This window comes from Solanum verrucosum, unplaced genomic scaffold (genome assembly GCF_900185275.1).
Source record: "Solanum verrucosum unplaced genomic scaffold, falcon-dt-bn FXZP01000222.1, whole genome shotgun sequence".
NCBI classification, from domain to species: domain Eukaryota; kingdom Viridiplantae; phylum Streptophyta; class Magnoliopsida; order Solanales; family Solanaceae; genus Solanum; species Solanum verrucosum.
Genome location: NW_026020027.1, coordinates 1,425,540 through 1,450,907, shown reverse-complemented (window position 1 = coordinate 1,450,907; position 25,368 = coordinate 1,425,540). Strand labels below are relative to the sequence as shown.

The following is a 25,368-nucleotide window of genomic DNA, read 5'->3' as shown; positions in this document are numbered from 1 at the left end:
AAAGTGTCTTGCCATTTAGCACTACTCTTATATTTAAAAGCAATAATAGACCAATACACAACACAAGTCAGTCATGTGTCTAATCACTCTACTGAAGGACAAGACAAACTCATTAAAGTTGTGACTTACAAATCAACTAATTTGTGAATTACTTTTTCCAACATTTTAAGCTTTGAACAATTCTTGATTGGTTGTTTTTTTAAATAAAGGACATCTCTGTATTTGGAGTCAGGAGGATTAAAAAAGAAAAATATTGTAAAATATGTTTTTTTTAGAAAAAAAATAATTGTTGATATAATGGGGTTCGAATCTATAACACTAATATAAAAAGGGCTAGCCCATCGATGGCCCCTTAAATTTGGTACGAAATTTCACTTAGGCATCTTAAGTGGACGATGTTCATTTTAGACACCTCATGCAGGGTCTCGATGTGTCATTTTGATACTTTTTGCTTACATGGCTTAGTGAGTGTAATATACTTGTTGAGCGTGCGTGAAAAACCTATTTAGTCGATTTTTTAATTATTTTTTTCTTCTTCTTTCCCATTTTCAGCCACCATTTTTGCAAACTTAACTATCCAACGTGGTGAATAAAAATAGTTACAGTAAAATGATGAAAAATGATGGAAACTATTTTAGAAATTTAGAAATAGACCCATTTCAAGATTAAATATTAAATTATTCATGAGATTCTTTCTTGAAAGAATTTAATATTTAAGTAGGGGTATTTGGAGAAGGCGTGGGAGGGGAGGCAGGTGTTTCTGCAAATGGGTATGAGTTTTTGGAGAAGACAATTGGGGGTGGGGGCGGGGGCGGGGAGGGGGGCAGGTGTTTATGCAAATGGGTATGGGTTTTTGGAGAAGACAATTGGGGTGGGGTGAGGTGGGGGCGGGGAGGGGGGCAGGAGTTTCTGCAAATGGGTATGGGTTTTTGGAGAAGACAATTGGGGGTGGGGGCGCCCGCGGGGAGGGGGGCAGGTGTTTCTCCAAAATGGGTATGGATTTTTGGAGAAGACAATTAGGGGTGGGGTGAGGTGGGGGGGGGGGCGGGGAGCGGCGCAGGAGTTTCTGCAAATGGGTATGGGTTTTTGGAGAAGACAATTGGAGGTGGGGTGGGGTGGGGGGGCGGGGAGGGGGGCAGGTGTTTCTCCAAATGGGTATGGGTTTTTGGAGAAGACAATTGGGGGTGGGGTCATGTGGGGATTTTATTGATTTAATTTGTTTTAAAAAAATTATTTGGGTAAAAATTCACGTGTCATTGAATCATTGGTTACTTTATATTTTTACTCAAAATTCATTATCTACAAATTGTTTCTGACAAATGTCGTCATTTAATTCGCCACTTTACACGTCATTCGCGAGTGTAATACACACACTTCATATATTTTTGTTGATTGGCAAAAAAGTGTCAAAATGACATAGCGAGACCTTATATAAGGTGTCTAAAATGAACATCGCCTACTTAAGGTGCCTAAGTGAAATTTCGTGCCAAATTTAAGGGGTCACCGATGGGTTACCCCATATAAAAAATATTTCAACTGCCCTTTCTTATTACTGAGCCATCAAACAATTTTTTTAGGGGATTCTCAAGTTAAATTGTACACCCTTTCTTGCTATGACATTGCAATAAATTGTAGATCGAATTCATAATTTTATAAATATAATAAGTTTAATTAATATCAAAAACTTTATATTTAGCAGAGTTTAAATCTTGAATTCAGTTGAGATAGTTCAAATAATATCGATAAAAAAATTGTAGATCTGTTATAACTTCTTGGATCAGATTGTTTAAAGCATTACTTTCTTTTTAATGCGTTTCTTCTTTTCTTTTAAATCGAAGGTTTATCAAAGACAATCTCATTACCTCAAAAAGATATGTATTAAATCCGCGCAAGTACCACCTTTATCACTCTTTATTTGTAGTAAACATGTATACGTATACACACCATTTAAATTCACGGCTGAAACAGCCTTTAATTGGGTCCCTAGTACCCTATATGTGCACAAACGTAGTAACGTGATCCCAATTTCTTAGATATTTATTTAGTTACCGACAAGTTTTAATACTTTTTAAAGTAAAATATTTCAGTAACATGAGATTTTACTTTCATGATTAAAAAAAAAATGATTTTATTTATCAAAATATAGGTTTAACATATAGATGAATCGAAAAATAATGTGTATCAATCCAACATTCAAGTCTAATTAAACTCAACATGACATCGACGATCATTATTAGCAGTTTAATACAAGAGAGATGTTACTTACGGTTTGGAGTATAAATATACCACATTCCTTCACTTTTTATTTCATTAAAAATAAATAGTTTGAAATTAAATTGTATTAAATATAAAAGATATCATTTTTTTTAGACCAAGTAAAAAATATCCATGATGACATATTTAAGTTTTAAAATTTTTATAGTCAAGCAAATGTGCATTATGACATATTTAAGACTCGAGTTTTAAAAATAATTCTTCTTATGAGTACTCCATATTGATTTAAACAATAGCACATAAATAAAAAATCTAGAAAATAATTTGTTCTATTTAATATTGTACAGACGCATTTACACATGCACAATTGACAAATATGTATTCTTTTTGAAAGGTAATTAAGTAGGTTTTTAATAATATTTCTTGCTTGCAAACTTCTTTAGTAAAACAAATTATTTTTTAATTGACAAAGTGTTTCATATGTCATAACTAGATATAGGACCCCGTGCTAGCACGGAGCCCAATATATATTATTTTTTTATTTTAATTTATGTCATATTATGGAATTTGAGAAGTTATTGAAATTTTTATATGATTTTAAAAATATTTTAAATTTTTAGCTATTGTGATTTGCAGTACTTTTTTTTAACATAATTTTGAAAATAATATTTATTACTTTGTTTGTTCTAATTTATATGGCACACGCAGAATTTCAAATATTAACCCTTTTTTATATGTCTCTTTAATATATTAAGTTGTTAATTATTGTATTTTATAGTACATTCTGAACCTAATTTTTTAATAATATGTGTTATTTGCCATGTCCCAATTTATGTGGCATTAATTGATAGATTTGTTGGAGTTGAGAGATTTATTTTGTTAATTATTGTAATTTATAGTTTTTTTTTCCGTCAATTTCAAACAATATATGATGTTAATTGATAGAATACTTTTAATGTAATTTTTTTTAAAAAATATGTGTGACTGTCCATGTCCCAATTTATGTGGCACATGTAAAGTTTTGACAATTAACCCAAATTTTAATACATTTAAAAAAATATTTTTAAGTCGTTAAATTTTAAGTAATTTAAATTGTTGTATTATTTATTACAATTTATAATACTTTTAAAGTAGTTGAAATATTGTACTATTTATTATGATTTATAACAGTTTTTTTTAATTTATGTCATATTATGGAATTTGAGAAGTTATTGAAATTTTTATATGATTTTAAAAATTATTTTAAATTGTTAGCTATTGTGATTTGTAGTACTTTTTTTTAACATAATTTTGGAAATAATATTTATTACTCTATTTGTTCTAATTTATGTGGCAGATGTAGAATTTCAAATATTAACCTTTTTTTATATGTCTCTTTAATATATTAAGTTGTTAATTATTGTATTTTATAGTACATTTTGAACCTAATTTTTTAATAACATATGTTATTTGCTATGGCCCAATTTATGTGGCATTAATTGATAGATTTGTTGGAGTCGAGAGATTTATTTTGTTAATTATTGTAATTTATAATTTGTTTTTCGTCAATTTCGTCGACTATTTATTTTATTAATTATTGTAATTTATTGTTTCTTTTTCGTCAATTTCAAACAATATATGTTTATCATATAATCCATTTTATGTGGTACCAATAGAATTTAAAGAGTCAATTAAATTTTGTATATAAGTTTTAAATAATTAAGCTGTTAATTATTGTAATGTATAGTATTACTTATATTATTTTTAAATATATTTAAATATTATATGTTAGGTTTTTTATCCTAATTTATATGGCATTGATAGAATTGAAAGTGCCAACTAATTGTTAATTATTGTAATAGATAATATGGAGTATTTAAGTCATTCATAGTATAGTAATTAATATATAATATGTAGTATTTAAGTGTTATATTATGGAATTTGAGAAGTTGTTGAAATTTTTATATGATTTTAAAAATATTTTAAATTGTTAGCTATTGTGATTTGTAGTACTTTTTTTTTTACATAATTTTGAAAATAATATTTATTACTCTGTTTGTTCTAATTTATGTGGCACACGCAGAATTTCAAATATTAACCATTTTTTATATGTCTCTTTAATATATTAAGTTGTTAATTATTGTATTTTATAGTACATTTTGAACCTAATTTGTTAATAATATATGTTATTTGCCATGTCCCAATTTATGTGGCATTAATTGATAGATTTGTTGGAGTCAATAGATTTATTTTGTTAATTATTGTAATTTATAGTTGTCTCTAATTACTTGTCCATTTTGACAAATCAAGAAAGAATTTTTTTTTTACCTATTATACCCTCAATTAAATGACTAATTACTTTGAAAATTGCAGAACTTTTCATCTACTTCATAATTAATAGGGGTAAAATGATAAACTCACTATGTCATTAATTGATTTCTTAATAAATGTGTCAATTTAAAAGTGGACAAGTAATTAGGGACAGAGGGAGTATTACAGTGTTATTTGACATTATGAGATATTTCTTTGACATTTAAGGAGAATGGTACACCGGAATATATATTATATATTAAAGGATCAACTTCATGCAATGGAAGAATTTGTTATTAGCAAATATATTTTAACTTATTTGATAAAAAATATATTCTTCCTCATTTAATAGACGTAAAATTTGTGAAGCTTTATTTTTTTCACAATCTTCATATTATTAAAACAAATAAAAATATTACGATTAAACAATAGAGTAAATATAAAATTAATCAAAAATATTTAATTTAAATGATCGCGCGAAGTGCGGCCAAGTTCTCTAATTTTAAAAAAAGAAGTAAAATTTAAATGTGTCTACTATAGAATTTCTAGAAATCGAACTTGAAAAATTATGTTAAAAATGGAAAATAAAAAGTGAAATAAATTTAATTGAGAGTTATCCTTCGTCTGCCCCATTTTATGTGACTTTTTTTATTTCTCGAGAATCAAATAGTTTAAGTTTGACCATAAATTTGCGTATGATATCTTCAATTTTTTTAAAAAAATTGGAAAAATTAGATAAATAGTAATCTTAGCTTCTAAGAAATGTCACATCATTATTTACATATCCAACTTTTATATATATAAAAGAGTTAAAAAAGAAAAAATAAGTGATGTAAGAAAATTATATAAATAACATTAATGATGAGATGAAGATTAAGAAAAAACGTCAAATAAATTAGTATATGCACAAATTAATATAAGGAAGACAAAAGAATTTTTTAAAATATATTTGTGGAAGCTCTTTCTAACAATTGCATATATATATATATATATATATATATATATATATATATATATATTTCATTTTTAAAATATGATTCCCTCCGTTTCGATTTTAAAAAGATAATAACCTTTAAATTTTAATATTTTTTGTATAGCATATTTAAGATCACAAAATTAAAAAATATTTTAATATATTTGATATATACCACAAAATTTAAATGTACATATAAATTTTAATTTTAATTGATTTCCACCAAATATTATACTTGATATATAATTAGTAAGAGCTAAATGTAATTATAATTTATTTACTTTCATGTAAAAGAGATGTATCATTTCTGAACATATCAACTGGCTTAAGAGAAGAGTGAGACTCTAATTAATGGGGAGAGCGATTTTAAAAATTTAAATTTACAGAAAGAATAAATTAATTTGGAATTTCTTATGCAAATTATGTGGGTTATTAATATTTTGTATTGGTTGAGAGAGAGATTTTTTAAGTTCGTAATTATTGTAATTTATAGTTATTAGTTTGTTGTGATTTATAGTACTTTTTGCTCATCATTTTTAAATAATATATGTTATTCATGTTCTAATTCACGTGAATAATCATAAATATTTTCAGTTGTTAATTTATTGTGAATTCTAGGAGTTTTGACGCCATTTTCAAATAATATAAGATACTTCTTTTATTTTAATTAGCCAACCAAATTTCCATATATGATTTAAAAATATTTTCAGTTGCTAATTATTGTAATTTATAGTATTTCTTATGTAATTTTTAATAATACATTTTATTCTATTTATTTAAATTCATGTGACAATGATAGAATTTTAAGAATCAACTAAATTTTTTTAGAAAATTTAATTTCTTTCTACTATATTTTGTAGCTAAAATATAATAAATGAATTAATTAAATTTCAAAATGTTAAATTTTCAAGGAAGAAATAAAGTGGGAAAAAATAAAAAAGAAATTGTGAGGAACAAATAAAAGAAGGAAATGAGAATTGTTAATGGGCAATTGGATAACAAAAATTAAAGAAAAATAGAAAAATGTGAAATAGGCAGAAACAAGGGCCCACATTTTTCGGCTTGAGGTAAAGCCAAAGGAAAAGATGGGCGGACTTTTAAGCTGACCTACGTGGCGGTTTTTCATTGGACTTTTAAGTTGACCTACGTGGCGGTTTTTCATTGTTTTCGTCGGACTGAGGAACTCTCACTTATTTAGAATGACTATTTACGGAAGTAGCCTTAAATGTACAGGTGTAAGCTATTTATTGATTTGGTCGGACTGAGAAGCAAATAAGTAAGTAATTAAAGATGTAATACGTGTCTGCCAAAGAAAAGGTTGCATACACGTGGCTAGGCAAGACAATAAAAGAAATAAAATGGGTCCAAAGTGAAGGTACAATTTATGTTACTTTTGGTACAGTTTCGTGTTGCTTTGTTTGTCCTTTTGGTACAACTTGAACTGCTTTTGGTATCACTTCTTAAAGCTGTGTTAGTCCCAACCCAATAGTACAACTTGAACTGCTTTTGGTATCACTTCTTAAAGCTGTGTTAGTCCAACCCAAGTGTCACTTCTAAATAAGAGTAATAATAAATAAAATAATATAACCTTTCAAACTTTTCAAATTTTGATAGATTAGGTTGACTATATACTTATTGGTTAATCATTTTGGATATGCACAAGTTATTTCTTGAATTGCTTATGTCAAAAAAGGTATCCGATATATTAAAATTTTTCATTATACATGAAATTTTAAAAATAGAATATGTCACATGATTAGTTTAACCCGCAGGATATCTTATTCATTAAATTTTAAGGGAATTAACAATTCAGAGTAAATATGTATTCAAAGTTGAATCACAAAAATGCATAATAAAAGACAAATACTAATTACTAGTATTATTTTTGAAGAGTAAAGAGATAAATATATCTCTTTTTTATTTTATCATTACCTTAAAGAAGATGCGGAAAAAAAAAAATGATAAATAAAATAAATTTGATTAACTGCGTCAACAACACCTTGACGTACACTTATGCGTCACCTTCCACATTCACTCACCAATATTTTGCTATAAATGGAAAGGGTGGAATTGTTATTTCTTCATTCAAATCCAAATTAATTAATACTACAAAATATTTTTCATGGCAATGACTAAAGTCCTCTTCCCTTCACAATATCTCTCTATGCACATTATAAGTGGAAGAAATATTCAAGTTTCATGTAGAAGCTCTAACAAATGGGTTGTTCAAGAAGATCTTCTCAAAGCGACTTCCACGTACAATCAAGTAAAATTTAATTTCTATACATTGACAAAATAAATAGTAATATATAGTTCATAAAATACAATTTGATAATATATTTTTTTTGCATTATCAAGCGTAAATGTAAACTATCGTTGATGATTGAGATCATTTCACTTTCAATCATAAGTTTTGAATTCGAGTTTCTAAAATAAAAAAATAATCTATTGGAAGCCAAGCGATCGTTGCATTAAAAAACGAGTCTTATAGTGTGTGAATAATATAGTATTGAACACATGGTGAAACAAAAGAAGGAAAAAAACTTTCTTGTGTTTTTTCCTCAAAAATTTATGATTCATATATCTAGTGTTGCAAATGTGAACTTGTGTTCTAGGGGATGAGTGGGTGGAGGTTGTAAATTTGTAGCCGAGCCAAAAATTTTACAAAGGAATTCCAAATATATACTCTCTTTGTTTTTTGTTTTACTTAATATGTTATAGTTTAAATTTCGAGAATCAATATTCTTTTTAAAACTAAAATTGTGCTTCTTTAATTACTAATACAGGATGGATTTGACAGTACCAACTTTGGACTACTAGTAAAGGATGTAAAGTATGCACTAAGGACAGAAAGAAATAAGAATCTTACTTTAGTGGATACACTTCAACATATGGGAATTGAACACCATTTTCAAGAAGAGATTCAATCAATTTTACAAAGGGAATATGAGCAATGTGCTTGTTTTCTCAAGTATCAAAACCATCATGATATTTCACTTTGTTTTAGACTTTTGAGACAAGGAGGTCACCACGTGTCAGCAGGTACTTGGTTTTCCATTGAACATATTTTAATCATTTATTTGATTTCATCTATTAAAGACATTACATACATTTTCTAATTAAAGACATTTTTGGATTGAACTACTAACCACGTGAGTAATTTTAGACCAAATTAGTTAGGGATATTTTATTTCAATTTCACATATCCATCTAATAACCTTATATTGCCTTGAGCAGATGTATTTAAAAAATTCAAGAACAATGATGATGGTACATTTGGATTAAACATTAGCCAAGATGTGAATGGATTAATTGGTTTATATGAAGCATCACAACTTGGTGTAGAAGGTGAATACATACTTGATGAAATTGCAAATTTTAGTGTTGGTCACCTAAATGCATGTCTTGCAAATAATGACTCATGTGATGAAGCTAGAATTATCAAAGAAACATTGAAGTATCCATACCACAAGAGTTTAGCAAGTTGCAAGGCCAAAAGCTTCATCAATAACTTTAAAGGAATTAATGGATGGGGAAAAAGCACCTTACAAGAATTGGCAAATATGGACTACTCCATAACAAAAGAGATACATCAACATGAATTGATTCAAGTTTCTAGGTAAATTAAATTAGTGATATATGGCTGCAATGTAAAAAATAGTTTAATATACTAATTGCAACTTTCTAATTATACATAGGTGGTGGAGAAGTCTTGGTTTAGCTGAAGAATTAAAGCTTTTGAGAGATCAACCATTAAAATGGTATGCTTGGCCAATGGCAATGCTTACAGATCCAAAAATGTCACAACAAAGAATTGAGCTAGCAAAATGCATCTCTTTTGTTTATGTCATTGATGATATCTTTGATGTTTATGGGACTGTTGAAGAATTAACCCTCCTCACTCAAGCTGTTAATAGGTACTTTATTTGAGCTTTTAATAATTTATATATATATATATATATTGATAGTGTAAACGTTACGTACAAATAATCATTGTCATCATGATAAAATAAAATATACTAGTTACTTGTTATAATAAATAAAAATAATCTGATGATATAAAACGTCTTTATTTTTTTATGGTCCATAATCTTAGAGGCTATTATTATTATTTCAGGTGGGAATTATGTGCCATGATGGACTTGCCAGAATATATGAGATCAACTTATAAGGCTCTTTATGATACCATTAATTCCATTGGCTACAATATCTACAAATTTTATGGACGAAACCCAACTCAAAATTTGCGCAACACGGTATTATTTACTATGCTTTTAACATTGAATAGGACTTGACTTTCTCTTTACTAGCTTCATCTGTTCTGTATTAGTTGTCTATTTTTCGTTGACACAATGTCATCTAAGAAATCATAAATATAAAAATAGTTTTACTATACCCTTAAAGAAGCTTTTTACAAATTCGTTTACACTTTTAAATAGAATTAATTGATATGATAAAATGAAAACAAATTTAATTAATACTCTCTTAATTTTGTAAATTGACAAATAATTTGTGAAAACTATTTTTAATAACGTAATTGAATAATTTGAAGAGAGTAACTTTTAAAGTAACATAAACAAAGTTAAATAACGTAATTGAATAATTTCTAATAATTGAGTGAACTCACTCCTTTTTTTTTCTTTTTTTTTTGGATTTTAGTGGGCAAATTTATGCAATGCATTTCTAAAAGAAGCAAAATGGTTTGCCTCTGGGGAGTTACCAACAGCAGATGTGTACTTGAAGAATGGACTTATTAGTTCTGGAGTTCATACGGTCTTACTTCACATGTTATATCTCTTAGGTTTTGGTCTTACCAATCAAAACTCTATTTATTTGGAAGATTCATCAGCCATGGCTTCCTCCGTCGCTACGATCCTTCGCCTTTGGGATGATCTAGGAAGTGCAAAGGTAACCCTAATTTTTGAAATGTTTGTAAATTTTTTTGGGTACGTATAGTATGATATAGTTTAATATGTGTGCAGGATGAAAATCAAGAAGGAAATGATGGTTCATATATAGAATGTTACATGAAGGGACAAAAAAATGGTTCTATTGAATTGACAAGAGAGTATGTGGTTAAGCAAATAGAAGATGAATGGAAACAACTTAATAAGAAACATTTTGATTTGATGAATGGATCTTTAGGATCATTTTCAAAAGCTTCTCTTAACCTTGCAAGAATGGTTCCTCTTATGTACAATTATGATGATAAACAGTCCATTCATGTCCTCCTAGAATACATCAACTATATGTTGTATGATGTATGATAATGTATCCATGTCAATCAAGTAGAAAGTTGCCTTTAATTATAGATCATGATCTGAACCACCTTGTAAGTGAGGATTCGAGATATAATGAAACAATTACCATGCGTAGTAAAGGGACATGGTATTTTTTTTCCTGGACCATATTATTATTCTTCGGAAAAAAGGTCATAACTTTTCGTAGGAATATGAAAATGATCGAAACCATAATACACTCAAAGAGCTCTCATTTGATATATTGCTCATAAATCAATTCTTTCTTCTTCTTTTTTTGGTTCAAAAGATCTTTATTTAAGGTTACGGACTAATTGATATGAAATCTGTTGACATAGAAATTGTGTTGGGTCTTGACCCATTCAAATTTGCTTTGGGTTCAAATGGGCTTAAAATGGATTAGGTCTTGAATTGCCCAATTTAATTCCATTTAATCTTAATATATTGCTATTTAAGTTTTATAATCACCGTGATATTCAACTTGTGGTCAATGGCCAAATGGAGCCCCTGTTGAAGACCTTTTAGTATTTCTATGTAGCTTAAGGCCCCTTGATTTCAATTTTGTTCAACAAATAATGTGATTTTTGAGGTAATAACTAAGTTAAGTGACTAAGAAATTAATTATAGAATTTCAATGACTAGTTATGCAATTATATAAAATCATATTAATTAAAGTAATTAAAATTATTATTTTTGAAATTAAATTATTTTAAACAAAAAGAAATTTCCTCAATTATCTAGTCAATTTTTTATTTTATTTTTGTTTAGTCTCTTGTTGATATTTTCACATAACTCCTCTATTTTTATTTTTTGTTTAGTCTATTGCATGTGGAAATGTCGGCTTTTAGCACTATTATTCACTATAGTCCATGCATATCATTATCATATTCAAACAAAGAACCCAAAAGTGTGCAGGGATAGCAGTTGGGAAAAAAATAAACTTAATATTCCTCGGGGAACGTACGTACTGATGACATGCATGCAAACAAAATATCATAATACCCCCACATGAGAAAGTGAAATGAATTGAGCCTATCATCTCCTCACGTTCCAAATTTATATTGAAGTTTCGACTATGCACTCAAATTCATGGTAAATTTTTAAAATTTGTGGTTTAAATCAAGCTATATATATTTGTATGGCTAAAATTTTCATATTAAGAGTAAAATAGAAAGTATAAAATTACAGTAATTTCAAAAGAAAACAAAAGCATGTCATTCTTTTTAGTTCTTTTTAGATAAGACTAAAAAGAATTTATTATACATAAGATAAGGGGATGGATATATAGAGTGTGTATTTATACACTATCCATATTTTTATCTAACCAAATCACATTGATAAATCACCATACAACATAGATTTAATATATTCTTGAGGGATTGATTATCATCATAATTGTACATAAGAGGGACAATCCTTGCACAATTAAGAGAAGCTTTTGAAAATGATCCTAAAAATTGACTCATCAAATGCAAATGTTCTTTGTTGAGTTTCTTCCATTCATCTTCTATTAAGCTTAATCACATGTTCTCTTGCCAATTCAATGGAAGTATCTTTGTTTTCCTTCATGTAACATTCTATGTATGAACCATCTTTTCCTTCTTGATTCTCATCCTGCACACATAAACGCATATTCTGCTAATAAAAATCATACAAACATGTCACGTGTAAAGATGAAATTTTTCTTTTTGTTACCTTGGCACTTCCAAGATCATCCCAAAGGCGAAGAATCGTAGCCACAGAAGAAGATATGGCTGATACATCCTCCAAATGAATAGAACTAACACCAAGACCTAAGAGATAGAACATGTGAACTAAGACTGCATGAACTCCAGAACTAACAATTCCATTCTTTAAGTAGTCATCTGTTGTTGGTACCACCCCAGAGGCAAACCATTTTGCTTCTTTTAGAAATGCATTGCACAAGCTTACCCACTAAAATACAAAAAAAAATAATGAAATATTAGGGAATGACTATAGTTAATAAAATGATAAATAATCCCTCCATCTATCTTAGTTTTTCAAGTATCGGCTTGATACATCTTTTAAAAAATAATAAATAGAATGATAATTTTACTATATATCTCCCTTTGAATATAATAAATTCGATGTTCTTGGAATGAGTATAGTTAATAATAAGGTAAATTTGAAACTAATAAGTGACAAATTATCTCTTGATTTTAAAAATAGACATATATTTATAATAGTGGACAAATATATAAAAGTGAACGTTATAATACCGCATTCCGCAAATTTTGAGTGGGGTTTTGTCCATAGATTTTGTGGATATTATAGCCAATGTCATTAATGGTATCATAAAGAGCCTTATAAGTTGATCTCATGTATTCTGGTAAGTCTAACATGGCAACCAATTCCCACCTGAAATAATTGAGGAAAAATTACATTCTATGTCTATTTGTATATAAATATATAATTTTCATCTAAAAGAAGCAAATTAAAAGCTTAAATAAAATACCTTTTGACAGCTTGAGTGAAGAGGGTTAGTTCTTCAATAGTCCCATAAACATCAAAAATGTCATCAATGACATAAACAAAAGAAATGCATTTTGCTAGCTCAATTCTTTGTTGTGACATTTTTGGATCAGTAAGGACTGCCATTGGCCAAGTATACCATTTTAATGGTTGGTCTCTCAAAAGCTTCAAATCTTCAGCTAAACCAAGACCTCTCCACCACCTATAAATATCATTACAAGTTGCTTAATAAATTTGGGGGTCTGATTTTCTTTCGTGAGCCAAGCATATGGAACTTCTCTTTTTATATGGGTAGCAGTGAGATTCGATCTCAGGTTTTCTGTCGGCTTCTGATACCATATTGAAGTGTGTGACTATATAATTTCATTTAAAAGCTTAAACTGTTAGAAAAAGCACACCTGCACACTTTTTTCATTTAATTATATTCTGTTTTTCAGATTACTAATTTGACTTTGAGATTATAACTTTTATACATACAACAAGTAATGTAAAACTTGTATAGAAATTGAATTCAACAACCAATTTACCCGGAAACTTGAGCCTATTCATATTGATGTATCTCTTGAGTTATGGAGTATTCAATATTTGCCAATTCTTGTAAGGTGCTTTTTCCCCATCCATTAATTCCTTTGAAGTTATTGATGAAGCTTTTGGCCTTGCAACTTGCTAAACTCTTGTGGTATGGATACTTTAATGTTTCTTTAATAATTCTAGCTTCATCACATGAGTCACTATTTGCAAGACATGCATTTAGGTGCTCACTACTAAAATTTGCAACTTCATCAAGTATGTGTTCACCTTTTATACCAAGTTGTGATGCTTCATATAAACCAATTAATCCATTTACATCTTGGCTAAGGTTTAATCCAAATGTCCCATCATCATTGTTCTTGAATTTTTTAAATACATCTGCACAAGGCAATATAATTAGAGATTATATATAATTGTACAACTTATCCATAATTTGATAATTAGGATTCTTGGATATAATCAACCAATTACCTGCTGACACGTGGTAACCTTGTTGTCTCAAAAGCCTAAAACAAAGTGAAACATCAAAAGGGGTTTGATATTTGAGAAAACACGCACTTTGATCATATTCCTTTTGTAAAATTGATTGAATCTCTTCTTGAAAATGATGTTCAATTCCCATACGTTGAAGTGTATCCACTAAAACAAGATTATTAGTATTATATATTTCTGTCCTTAGTGCATACTTTACATCCTTCACAAGTAGTCCAAATTTGGTACTATTAAATCCATCCTGCATTAGTAATTAAGCATTTTCTTAGTTAAAAAGGGAAAATATAAAAGAATGACAACATTCTTAATTAAAAATGAAAAAAAAAATTGTATGATAAATTACATGGTGTAATGGTACGGTGGAGCTACCCTTAGCTCTTCGTTGGAAATTACATCGTGTAAGGGACTGAAGTTATAATTAGTATATAGAAGTTATGCACACAAATAATATTTTTTTTAAAAAAAAATACATCATCAAGATATTTCATAGATGACAACATTAATATAATCTTATATTGTTAGTATATAGAAGTTAAAATCTTACGTGATTGTGGCTCGTTTGGCGACGAGAGGTTTGTATAAGAAGATGTTGTTGAATTGCCCAAATTCTTCTTATGGTTCCTATTTGGCAAGATACATAATGTGATGGAGATATATCGATTAATAGAGACCGCCTCTATTGCTCAAGTTTATGTGACAGTATTTTTTTTTAATTTTATTCATAAAATAATGATATTTGCTTTTTTTAATTTGAGAATAATTTAATTTAAACTTCTCATTTTACTCTTTATAAGAAGTTTTATAAATACAAAAAAGTAATGAGTGTTTAAAATATTCTTAGTCCTGATGATATATGTGGCACTTTTTTTTTTTGAATTTTGAGAGTCTAACTTCTTAATTTTGATCATTATGAATTTGAACATAATTTTTAATTAAAAAAAATTCATATTAAAAAATTATGTAAAAAGTACTAAAAATCCATAATAATTAAAATTCAAAATATTGATAAAAAAAATGACCAAACATTTGTGGTAAAAAAACAAAAGGATATTATTCAAAAGTTTTATGGCCATATCATTATATGTTTATAATTATGAATATAAAAAAAAAAAAAAAAAAAAGAGAGAAAGAGAGAGAGAGAGAGATAGAGCGAGGGAGTGGGTTAGGCGGCGGGGGTGGGGGTGGGGGGGATTTTTAACAACCCTCCGTTTATATCTTTTTGTCTAAATGCATGGCTTGTTTTAAGGTTGGAAAACATCAAAAATATAATATATTGCAATTGCTTAAATAACCTCATTTCCTTCTCTTTTACTTTGACTATCTATTTTATGTTGATGATATTTTCTTTGACTATTCTATTTATGTGAGATAATATTTTTCATTATTTTGTTCTTAATTTTTTAATTTGATCTCTAATGAGAAGTTTTAATAGTCACAAAAATATCAAGAAATATTTAAAATTATATTTTAAAAATCTTAATTATAGCTACAAATATTATAGCATATTTATGATGATTAAATTTTAAAAGTCTTCATTTTTTTTTATTGAATTTCATACACAATGTTGGTTAGTGAGATGGTGAGGGAGAGGGGGGGGGGGGGTGATTTTTAACAACCCTCCATTTATATCTTTGTCTAAATGCATGGCTTGTTTTAAGGTTGGAAAACATCCAAAAAAATAATATGGTACGATTGCTTAAATAACCTCTTTTCCTTCTCTTTTACTTTGACTATCTATTTTATGTGATGATATTTTCTTTTACTATTCTATTTATGTGAGATAATGTTTTTGTTCCAAGAAAATGATAGCTAATTTGACTTAATTTTTTTGAAAAGTTTTGATAGTCACATAAATATCATGAAATATTTAAAATTATATTTAAAAAATCTTAATTATAGATATAAATATTATAAAGTATTCATGATGATTAAATTTTAATAATCTTTATTTCTTTATTGAATTCAATAATTAATTAAAAAAATTCACATAAATTGAAACAAACAAATGAATATTAATCTTGTTTATCTTTTATTTCGTTATCAATACGCATGCTTTTTACAATAAGACTAAATTTATCAACATTTTTAAAAGTACAAGTACCCTAATTTTTTACAACTAAACTTGTTTATCTTTTATATCGTTAGCTAATTTTTGTGTTTATACATTTACTAGCGAAAAAGTCACATGAGGCGGTAAATGCTATTATTGATTTATTTTAATTAGGCGTGTCAAAATCAAATTCAATTTATTTCATCTATTTAAGTTTGGGTGGATTATCAATTTGTTATGCCCATTTATTAACTCAACTCATTTTAGTCCAACATATTTCAAATCATTAAAAATTGGGTAACTTACACAAATCATTAAATACATCGTCAGGATATTTCATAGATGACAACATTAGTATAATCTTATATTGTTAGTGTATAAAAATTAAAATCTTACTTGATTGTAGCTGGTTTGGCTACGAGAGATTTGTATAAGAAGATGTTGTTGAAAAGCCCAAATTCTTCTTATGGTTATGTGGCTAGAGAGATATAATTGTGAAGGGGAGAAGGCTCTAGTCATTGCCATGGAAAGATTATTTACTCTTATGATATTTGGTCATATATATTTGTGTAGTATTATTAGTTGAAGAAATAACAATTCGAACCCCTTCTATTTACTTGTTCTGAAAGATATCTTTTTTTATTTATTCTATTCTTATTATTAGCTCATTCCAAAATATTTAAATATGTAAGTCTAAAAAAAAATAAAAAATTGTGTAAAAATAATAATTTTTTATTTTATTTTTATCATTGAAATAACACAATAAAATTCTTTAACTTCTTATTCTTTATTTTATTTTATGTTTTATATATTATATTTCATGTTTTAATTTGTGAAATAATTTTTTAATTGATTTGAATTGATTTTTTTAATTATATTTAAATCACCATGTTAAAATTTAATTATATCAATATCTAATATATTTTTTAATTTACTTCTTAATAAATAACATATTATAACATATGATTTAGTGGTAATTAAGCTAATGTCATTAATTTAGAATTCCCCGTCTTTAGAGAAAAAAACAAGAGAAACAGGAGAATTTGTCGAAGTATATAATTAGAAGGTTCTACTAACTAAATATAAAGTGATCGTCATAAATACTCATATTTATTATTGTCGCTAAATATAATATAACAACAATTATATTATTACCACTAAATTCTTTATTTATCATAATGTTAATTCACAAGTTTTCTCATTAATTCCATCATCATCATAATTGAATCCCCGTTTTTTTTGTCATTATCACGTTGAAAAAGAGGTATTGTGTTATCTAATGTTTGTCCAAAAAAGGATAAGATAGTGATTTGTGAACCATACAATAATGTTAAAGACCTAAGAAATGACTAATTGTGTAATATATATACAATGTAATTTTTGAATGCAAATTGAATATTGTAATTTACAAATTCAAATCCTGTTATCACATCAACTAATGATATGTAATGTATGTATGATCATGAATCACTTTATTTATTACTAATAATCACTTTATCACTTGAGTTTAGTTTGATATTTTTAATCCACCTAACTCTATTTTTTATGTATCATTTACATATAAAAACTTTTACTTAGTTTAAGTGTTCAACACGTGTTAGTAAATATTAAAAAGATAAAAAAAATTTAATCAAATAACATCATGCATTTTATTTATTATAATGTTAATTCACAAGTTTTCTCATTCCATCATCATCATAATTGAAGCCCCGTTTTTTTGTACAAATAACATTGTTCGAATAATTATGCAATTTTTAGACACAGAGACAAATTGAGAATAAAATCAAAAAAAAAAAACGGGACTTCAATTAGTAGCACTTTCTTAGTTTAAAAAAAAAACAAGAATATGTGAATAAAATAAAAATAAAAATGGAATTTGAACAATTCATGTTCTCTGCTGAATTATATAGTTGATTTAACTTACAAGTTACAATTGTGTAGATAGGTTAATTTTTAAAAAAAATGTATATATGTTACACGTTAAATTCTCTAGGCTTCTTTGTATATTTATTTAGTTTTAATTTCGTTAGTGCAAATTTTGACTCGGTGCAACTTAGGCCCCACTTACTTGCCTACGAGTATGGATTCACATTTTGATACACTTAAAATCATGAATTTTGTAGTATAAGATTTGAGAAAGGTGATGCCTCAATCTTAGCTTGCATACACATAATATATTTAAAAAAATAATTACATTTTCAGGATATTTAATGAATGACTGCATAAGTAATATTTTAAAAAACTAATATAACAACGTAAAATTATTTTATATCATCAATTTATAGAGGTAATTAAAATCTTACGTTATTGTAGCTCATTTGGGGTTGAGAGGTTTCTCTAAGAAGATGATCTTGAATAGCCCATTTGTTAGAGTTTCTGCATGAAACTTGATTTGCCATGAAAGATATTTTTTTCCTATAGATATTTTATGATATAAAATAACAATTCAAACCCTTCTATTTATAATAAAATGTGGAAGAAAGGGTCTAGGTACGTAGTGGTAGGTAACGTATCAAGTGTGGTATAGTATATTTTAAATGTGGGACTAAAAGGTTTGGGCCTCACTTAAAATTCAGCAAATTTATATCCACAAATTAAATTGAATCTTAATTTATCTAGACATGATTTATTTTCCATCATATCTTACACACCGACAATATATAACATATATTCAGTATAATCCTATAAAATGAGGTCTGGAAAAGATCTAGTGTACACAAACCTTATTAATATCTTACGGTAAAGAGATTACTTTCGATAAACCCTTGGCTCAAGATACAAAATACACCTTTAATTATTTTCAAATAAACCATAGTCTTTTACATGTAAATAGAATTATTATTAACTTTTTTAGAAACAACAAAGTGAATAAATATACTTGAAAGCCAACAATGGGATATTAAAAATTTGTGTTTGCGTGATAAGTATTTTTTTTCATTATAAATTTAAGGCTAGACTCCTAAAAAAATGAAATTCTTCTTTTTTTTAATAGGAGAGTTTCAACTTCAAAATAATTTTTTTTTTTAGTAATTACTCGAATTCAAAAATACATATCGAACATAAAAGATATAAAAAAGATAAAATGTCAAAGTTGGAAGAGAAGTGTTAAACATGTTTACCACGTTTTGTGGCGGCTAAAACTCTGCAATATTATCCACAAAAAATTGAATCTTAATTTATCTTGACATGATTTTTTATTTTAGAAAAAAAAAATGAAATTGAGAATATATTTACTCCTTTCATTTGATGTCTAGGGACTAGGGGTGATGTGGTTGTTAATTAGAATTGTTAGTTATTTAGGATTTGGTTATATTGCCATTCCTGCATAAATACATTGGTGTGCAAGAAATACATTTATGATTTAACATAAATTTTACTCGTTCTAAAATAAGTGTTATTTTAATAAAAATTATATCAATTAAAAACAATAACAAATATAATATATAATTTATTAAATTATCCATATCTAATAAATCTCTCTTGAAAATTGAATATTGTTAAAACAATATGCTTATTAATTATTATCTTAAACTTTTGTATGATACTCCCTCTGTTCAAAATGAATAACTTACTTTCCTTTTTTGTTTGTTTTAAAACGAATGATCTATTTCTTTATTGACCATATTTTAATTTTAAGATACCAATTTTACACCAAATCAGTAACATTACACTTGTGGTGGGCAGAACTTCAATTATAAGATGCCAATTTTACACCAAATCAGTAACATTACACTTGTGGTGGGCAGAACTTCAATTATAAGATACCAATTTTACACCAAATCAGTAACATTACACTTGTGGTGGGCAGAACTTCAATTATAAGATGCCAATTTTACACCAAATCAGTAACATTACACTTGTGGTGGGCAGAACTTCAATTATAAGATGCCAATTTTACACCAAATCAATAACAATTTCGAAAAACAGAAATTTCTCAACACCATCATGAAACGTTATCATAAATTTTTGTCATATTCAACTTGACAATTACATTTTAAAGCTTGTTTTATTGTTGATGTCCCTTATGATTTCAATGGATGCGCTTTAAAAAGATGTCATTTATTGTATTGGTAAAAATTTGAAAATATATAAGAAGCAAAGATTATTTAACGAGATATATGACAAGTATAGAGAAGATGAAATCAACTATTGAATCAGTAATAATGTCGATCGAATCAATGATTTACCTAAACTTGCCTGATTATTCTAGAATTAACTTTTAGGCCCACTTCATTTATGTTGGACAATTTAGGATCGAAATAATATTTTCGAAAAGGTTTAAATAAGGTAAACAATACAAATTTCACTAATTTAGGAGCTAATTATCTTCTTTCTCATGAGTTTGTAATATTACCAAACCTATCATATTTTGCACTTCGGATACATGTATGTGACGCGTCTAGATACATGCATCCTGAATACATGCTAATCAAATACGTATAATTAAGTGTACCTAAATAAGGAATGTACTGGAGAAAATCATCCGTATAACATCTTTAGAGTATCTGCAACTCCCAAAAGTATTTAAAAAATTGAATTTTTGTGTATATGATATGTTCATTATGTGTATTTAATTTTTTTTTTAAATTATGTATTTGATGATGTTTCTTCTATGTATCTAATGTATACTTAGTGATTAGGTGTTTTTGATTTGTTCATTCTATGTATCTGATATCGAACCAAAAAAAATAATCTAATTTTAGTCAATTGTGTTGGCTATTATGACTGAATTTATGAATTAATCATAATTGTGATTATTAGTAGAGGGATTAACCCAAAATCAAGTCCTAATATCTTTTTGATAGATATGCTCACCTTTTGTTCGGTCTTGTTAGCTTCTCTATTAGTATGGCCATCGAATATTTTAGAAGAGAGATGACTGATTAGGAGTGAAGACATAAATTATGAAGAGAATTAAGTGAGTAGATAATTAAGAACTCTATTTTAGGAATTTTAATAAGTAATTGATCTCAATTATTTTACTCCAAATTTATTAAATGGTGGTATAATAAATAATTATTTGAAAGTAGAGTCCTAAATAGGTGTAGATGAATCATTGATAGCGCCTAGTAGGGGTGTATATGGCCGGGTTGGTTCGGATTTTTCAAATATCAAACCAAACTATTTGTGTTAGATTTTTAAATTTATAAACCAAACCAAACCAATAAAACTCGGGTTTTTTTGGATTTTTCGGTTTTTCGGGTTCTTTCGGGTTTTTCCGGTAAAGTATTCATACAAACATATAATTTACTTGTACTTCAAATATTTCTTTAGTCCTACCAAAATACAATTATCTAAGGTGTTTCTTAAAAAAACACACAAAATATGATATGATTAATGACACTAAAATATCCAACAAAAAGAATAATAATGAAATCGCGTAAAACAAATATTGCAAATTAACAAGTCATCAGTAAAATGATCATAATTTAAAAGTACTAAATCATGCTAAAATAAGTTCAATAAGTATTAGTTACATGACTAAATATAAAAGGAAATTAAAATTAGATTATGTATTTTAATTATCTAAACCAATGAAAAAACTAAAGAACAAATATTCAATATTATTGTCATTTTTAGTGTTGAATTGATTTTCTTTTTGCATTAGTATAAATTTGATTTTGATTTAAGCTTTATTATAATTAACAATATCTGTGGACTATAATCTTTATTGGACCATTCAGAATTCTAAGTTTCAAACTTGAAATAATATATTAAAAGATAAAAATTATGAAAACGTATAAGAAATATTTAAAAATTATATCAAAGTAAATATTTTTATGTATAAAATAAAATTTTAAAATTATATATATAATGTCGGATTGGTTTGGTCTCGGGTTTTTTTTAGTTAAATCCAAACCAACCCAAATATAGTCGGGTTTTTTTTTTCAATACCAAACCAAGTCAAACCAAACCACTAGTCGGGTTTTTTTTTCCGGTTTGACTCGATTTGCGGTTTGATTCGATTTTCGGTTCGATTTTGTACACCCCTAGTGCCTAGCGATATATGGGTCCTTTAACCACAACATAAAAATAGGGGAAGCAGGGGTGTTTTGCGTGATACTACTAGGATTTGGGTAGATGGTTATAGTGCAAAAATTAATATAAATTTGTCAACAAGTGTTGAACTATCATTTCTATTATACGAACTTCTTTTAACTGAAAAATTGTATGTTCAACACTTGAAAATATCAACTGACTCACTCGAGGTAATTAATTTTCTTCAAAAATGAAAGAGATACTCATACAAACATTTTAAATGAATGCATGAATTTGATTCATAGAATTGAAAAAATCCCAATCAGGCATGAGCCTCGAGGAAAAAATAAAATGGCGGACCTGCGAACCAAAGACGGCCAGAAGATGAAATTGGACCAGCTTTTGGAGGAATGGAAAGTTCCACCTTTGTTGTTTAGAAGATACTTGAAGCAAAAAAAATAGGAACTCTTCTTCTGTGGCTTGATAAGCCTCAATGTAATTTGGATTGTAACCCCGTTAGGTGGCCAGATCATTCTTGCGCTAGTAGTAATGCAGCCGCCTCTATTTGTATTGATTCATAATATTTTGATATAATATCTCCTATTTTAACCCAAAAAATAAAATGATAACTATCTTTTTACTATTTATCATAAATCAGGTTCAAATTTTGAAAATAATTTTTTAAGGTAAGTCTTTTTTTATTAGTAATTAATCAAATTCAAAAATAAATATCAAACATTATCTAAAGTATATATCTAAAAAGAAATGTCACCATGGAAGAGAAGAGTGAAACATGTGTTCAAAGTTTTGTCGGCAGAACTCATAGCTTTTTTTTAAACACGTTGTTCGCTATTTATATTAAAGTTTAATTAATTATATTAAAAATTTAATTAATTTGAATTTATATATATATATATATATATATATATTATGATCACTCATTGAAACATAAGAGTATAATATAATTAGATGATTTAAAGAATAAACTGAATGTTATAAATTATAAAAAGAAAATAGTGTTTTTTATTTTATTAATGTAATGACCCTAAAGGTCATTTCTGGAAATTTTCGTAAAATGACCGTTTTACCCCTCCCGATAGTTGCCCCGAGTCCTAATTGTTGTATTTTCGAAGTTGGTTTGAAGGAAAATTGATGAAAAGTTGAGTTTTTGGAAAGTTGAGTTTTTAAGAGTTAAAGTTTGGTTAAAAGTGCTATTTCGAGTCATTTGGAGTTTCGAGACTCGAATCGGATTTCCGTCGATTCCAGCAGTTTTAGAATGTCGAAATGGGTCTATGAGAATTTACGGAGTCGAATTTGGAGTTAAAACGAAGATTTGAGGTCCTAAGTTGCTAAAATTGTGAAATTTTGATCAAGAGTTGACTTTGGTCAACAAACGAGGTTCCGGTGCTCGAAATGGAATTCCGAGGGCACCGTTGGATTCAGGGGGTGATTCTAAGTCTAGAATGAGTCTTGGTTGAATTTTTAGAGGCGCCGAGTGCGTTTCGAGTTTTTGAGCCTAAAGTTAGTTTCTTGACGCCTTATCAGATACCGGGTCGAGGAGACCTTGAATTCAAATTTCGACGATTTCATTGAGTCCGAAATGTCATTTTCAAGCTAGTAGCATATTGGGTTTGTGTTCGGGAAGTGCCAAATGAGTTTTGGGTGAGCTTTTAAGCTTCTTGGATGCTTTGACACTATTTCAGCAAATTGTGGCAACTAAAGGGTTCATTATTAGTTTTAAAGGTCAAATTTTTTTTCCGAAGGTTCTGAAATATTGAGCATGAATTATAGGACTTATCTGCAAATTTTGGTGAATTTTCGCTAACCCGAGATTGGACTTTTATCGCAAATAAGAAATAATTATTTACCGAGTAGAAATGATATTTGACTGGGCAAACAAGCATGAAATTGAGCTCCGATTGAACGAACAGGTCTGTATCATTATTTAAGACATTTACAAAAAAGAATCGGGTCATTTCACTATCGTATGAGGAAATTACGGCCTTTTTAGTGAAAGATTAACTGCTGTTTTTCTGGTGCATAACAGCTATGTACTGTTATAAAAATCTCATACTGTGTTGATTTGGTATTTTGAGCATATCAGGAGTTCTAGAGATCGGAATGGAGTGATTCTTACGGGTTTCTTCTTGAATTAATATGAGGGTTATCAATCTTCAATTCGACATTTTCTCATAATTTCTTTATCTGGTTTTTTTTTCCTATCCGTAAATCTCTTGGGAAAAATTGGGGTTTTATCGATTTGGACTCCCTTTTTGATGAAAAGGGTATATTTACGATCCTTATGTTATGGGTAAACTGATTTTAACATAAAATTATTGATTCATCGATTATTTTCATCATATTAACCGCGTACAATTTGGACTTTCCTGGTAAAGTTAAAGTTTGATAAATTGAGAATTTCAAGGTCGATCTTAACTCCGTTTTTGATGAAATTTCATATTTGAACTTATCTAAGCATGGGTAAGATGTTTTTCAAGAGAAATTTCATTTTCGAGTCGGGGTTTCGGATCCGAATAATTTAGGCTTCTTCAAGAATGTGGATTTTCCTTCAAATTGAGTTTGTGAATTGATTTCAACTCCGTTTTCAAATTGGTTTTCACCATTAGATTCCAAATACTTTAAGGATCATTTTACATAAAAAATTTCCATTTTTGGGTATCGTTTTCCGGTATGAGACTTTTGTACCGTTTTTCCCTTTTTCCCTAAATTTCTTGATTTTGGTGTCATTGGACTCGAATTGTGATTGTGAATAATTGTTTGAATAGATTATCGTGATCCGGATTATACTCGGAAAGGAAAGGCTCAAGTCAAGTAACTTTTGGAGTTCGTTTTAAGGCAAGTGGCTTCCAAACTTTGTAAAACTCTTAGACAACGCATGACTACTTTCCTAATTGTGTTGGAGAGTAATGGGTATTGAGGATGGGTTTTATTTGTTGATTGAAATTGTTGTAAATGAAAGATGGGGAATAAAACGAGCTAAATGTGTTATATGTGATTTGAATTTGTTGAATAAGTCATGTGATAACTAATATTAAGGGGATAGCAGAGCATGAGTAGGCTATGATTGA

At 27.9% G+C, this 25,368-nt stretch overlaps 1 protein-coding gene and 1 pseudogene across 1 annotated transcript; one reads left to right on the top strand and one right to left on the bottom strand.

Moving 5' to 3' along the window:
- Positions 1-8,268: 8,268 nt before the first annotated feature.
- Positions 8,269-10,755, top strand: LOC125821273 ((3S,6E)-nerolidol synthase 1-like). The gene is made up of 6 exons (XM_049500690.1): positions 8,269-8,518; positions 8,714-9,095; positions 9,175-9,393; positions 9,594-9,732; positions 10,136-10,384; positions 10,459-10,755. Exons 1-6 carry the CDS (start codon positions 8,368-8,370, stop codon positions 10,741-10,743), a joined length of 1,425 nt encoding a protein of 474 aa, XP_049356647.1. The 5' UTR covers positions 8,269-8,367; the 3' UTR covers positions 10,744-10,755.
- Positions 10,756-12,063: 1,308 nt separating this feature from the next.
- On the bottom strand, positions 12,064-18,699 carry LOC125821121 ((3S,6E)-nerolidol synthase 1-like; annotated as a pseudogene).
- Positions 18,700-25,368: the final 6,669 nt, after the last annotated feature.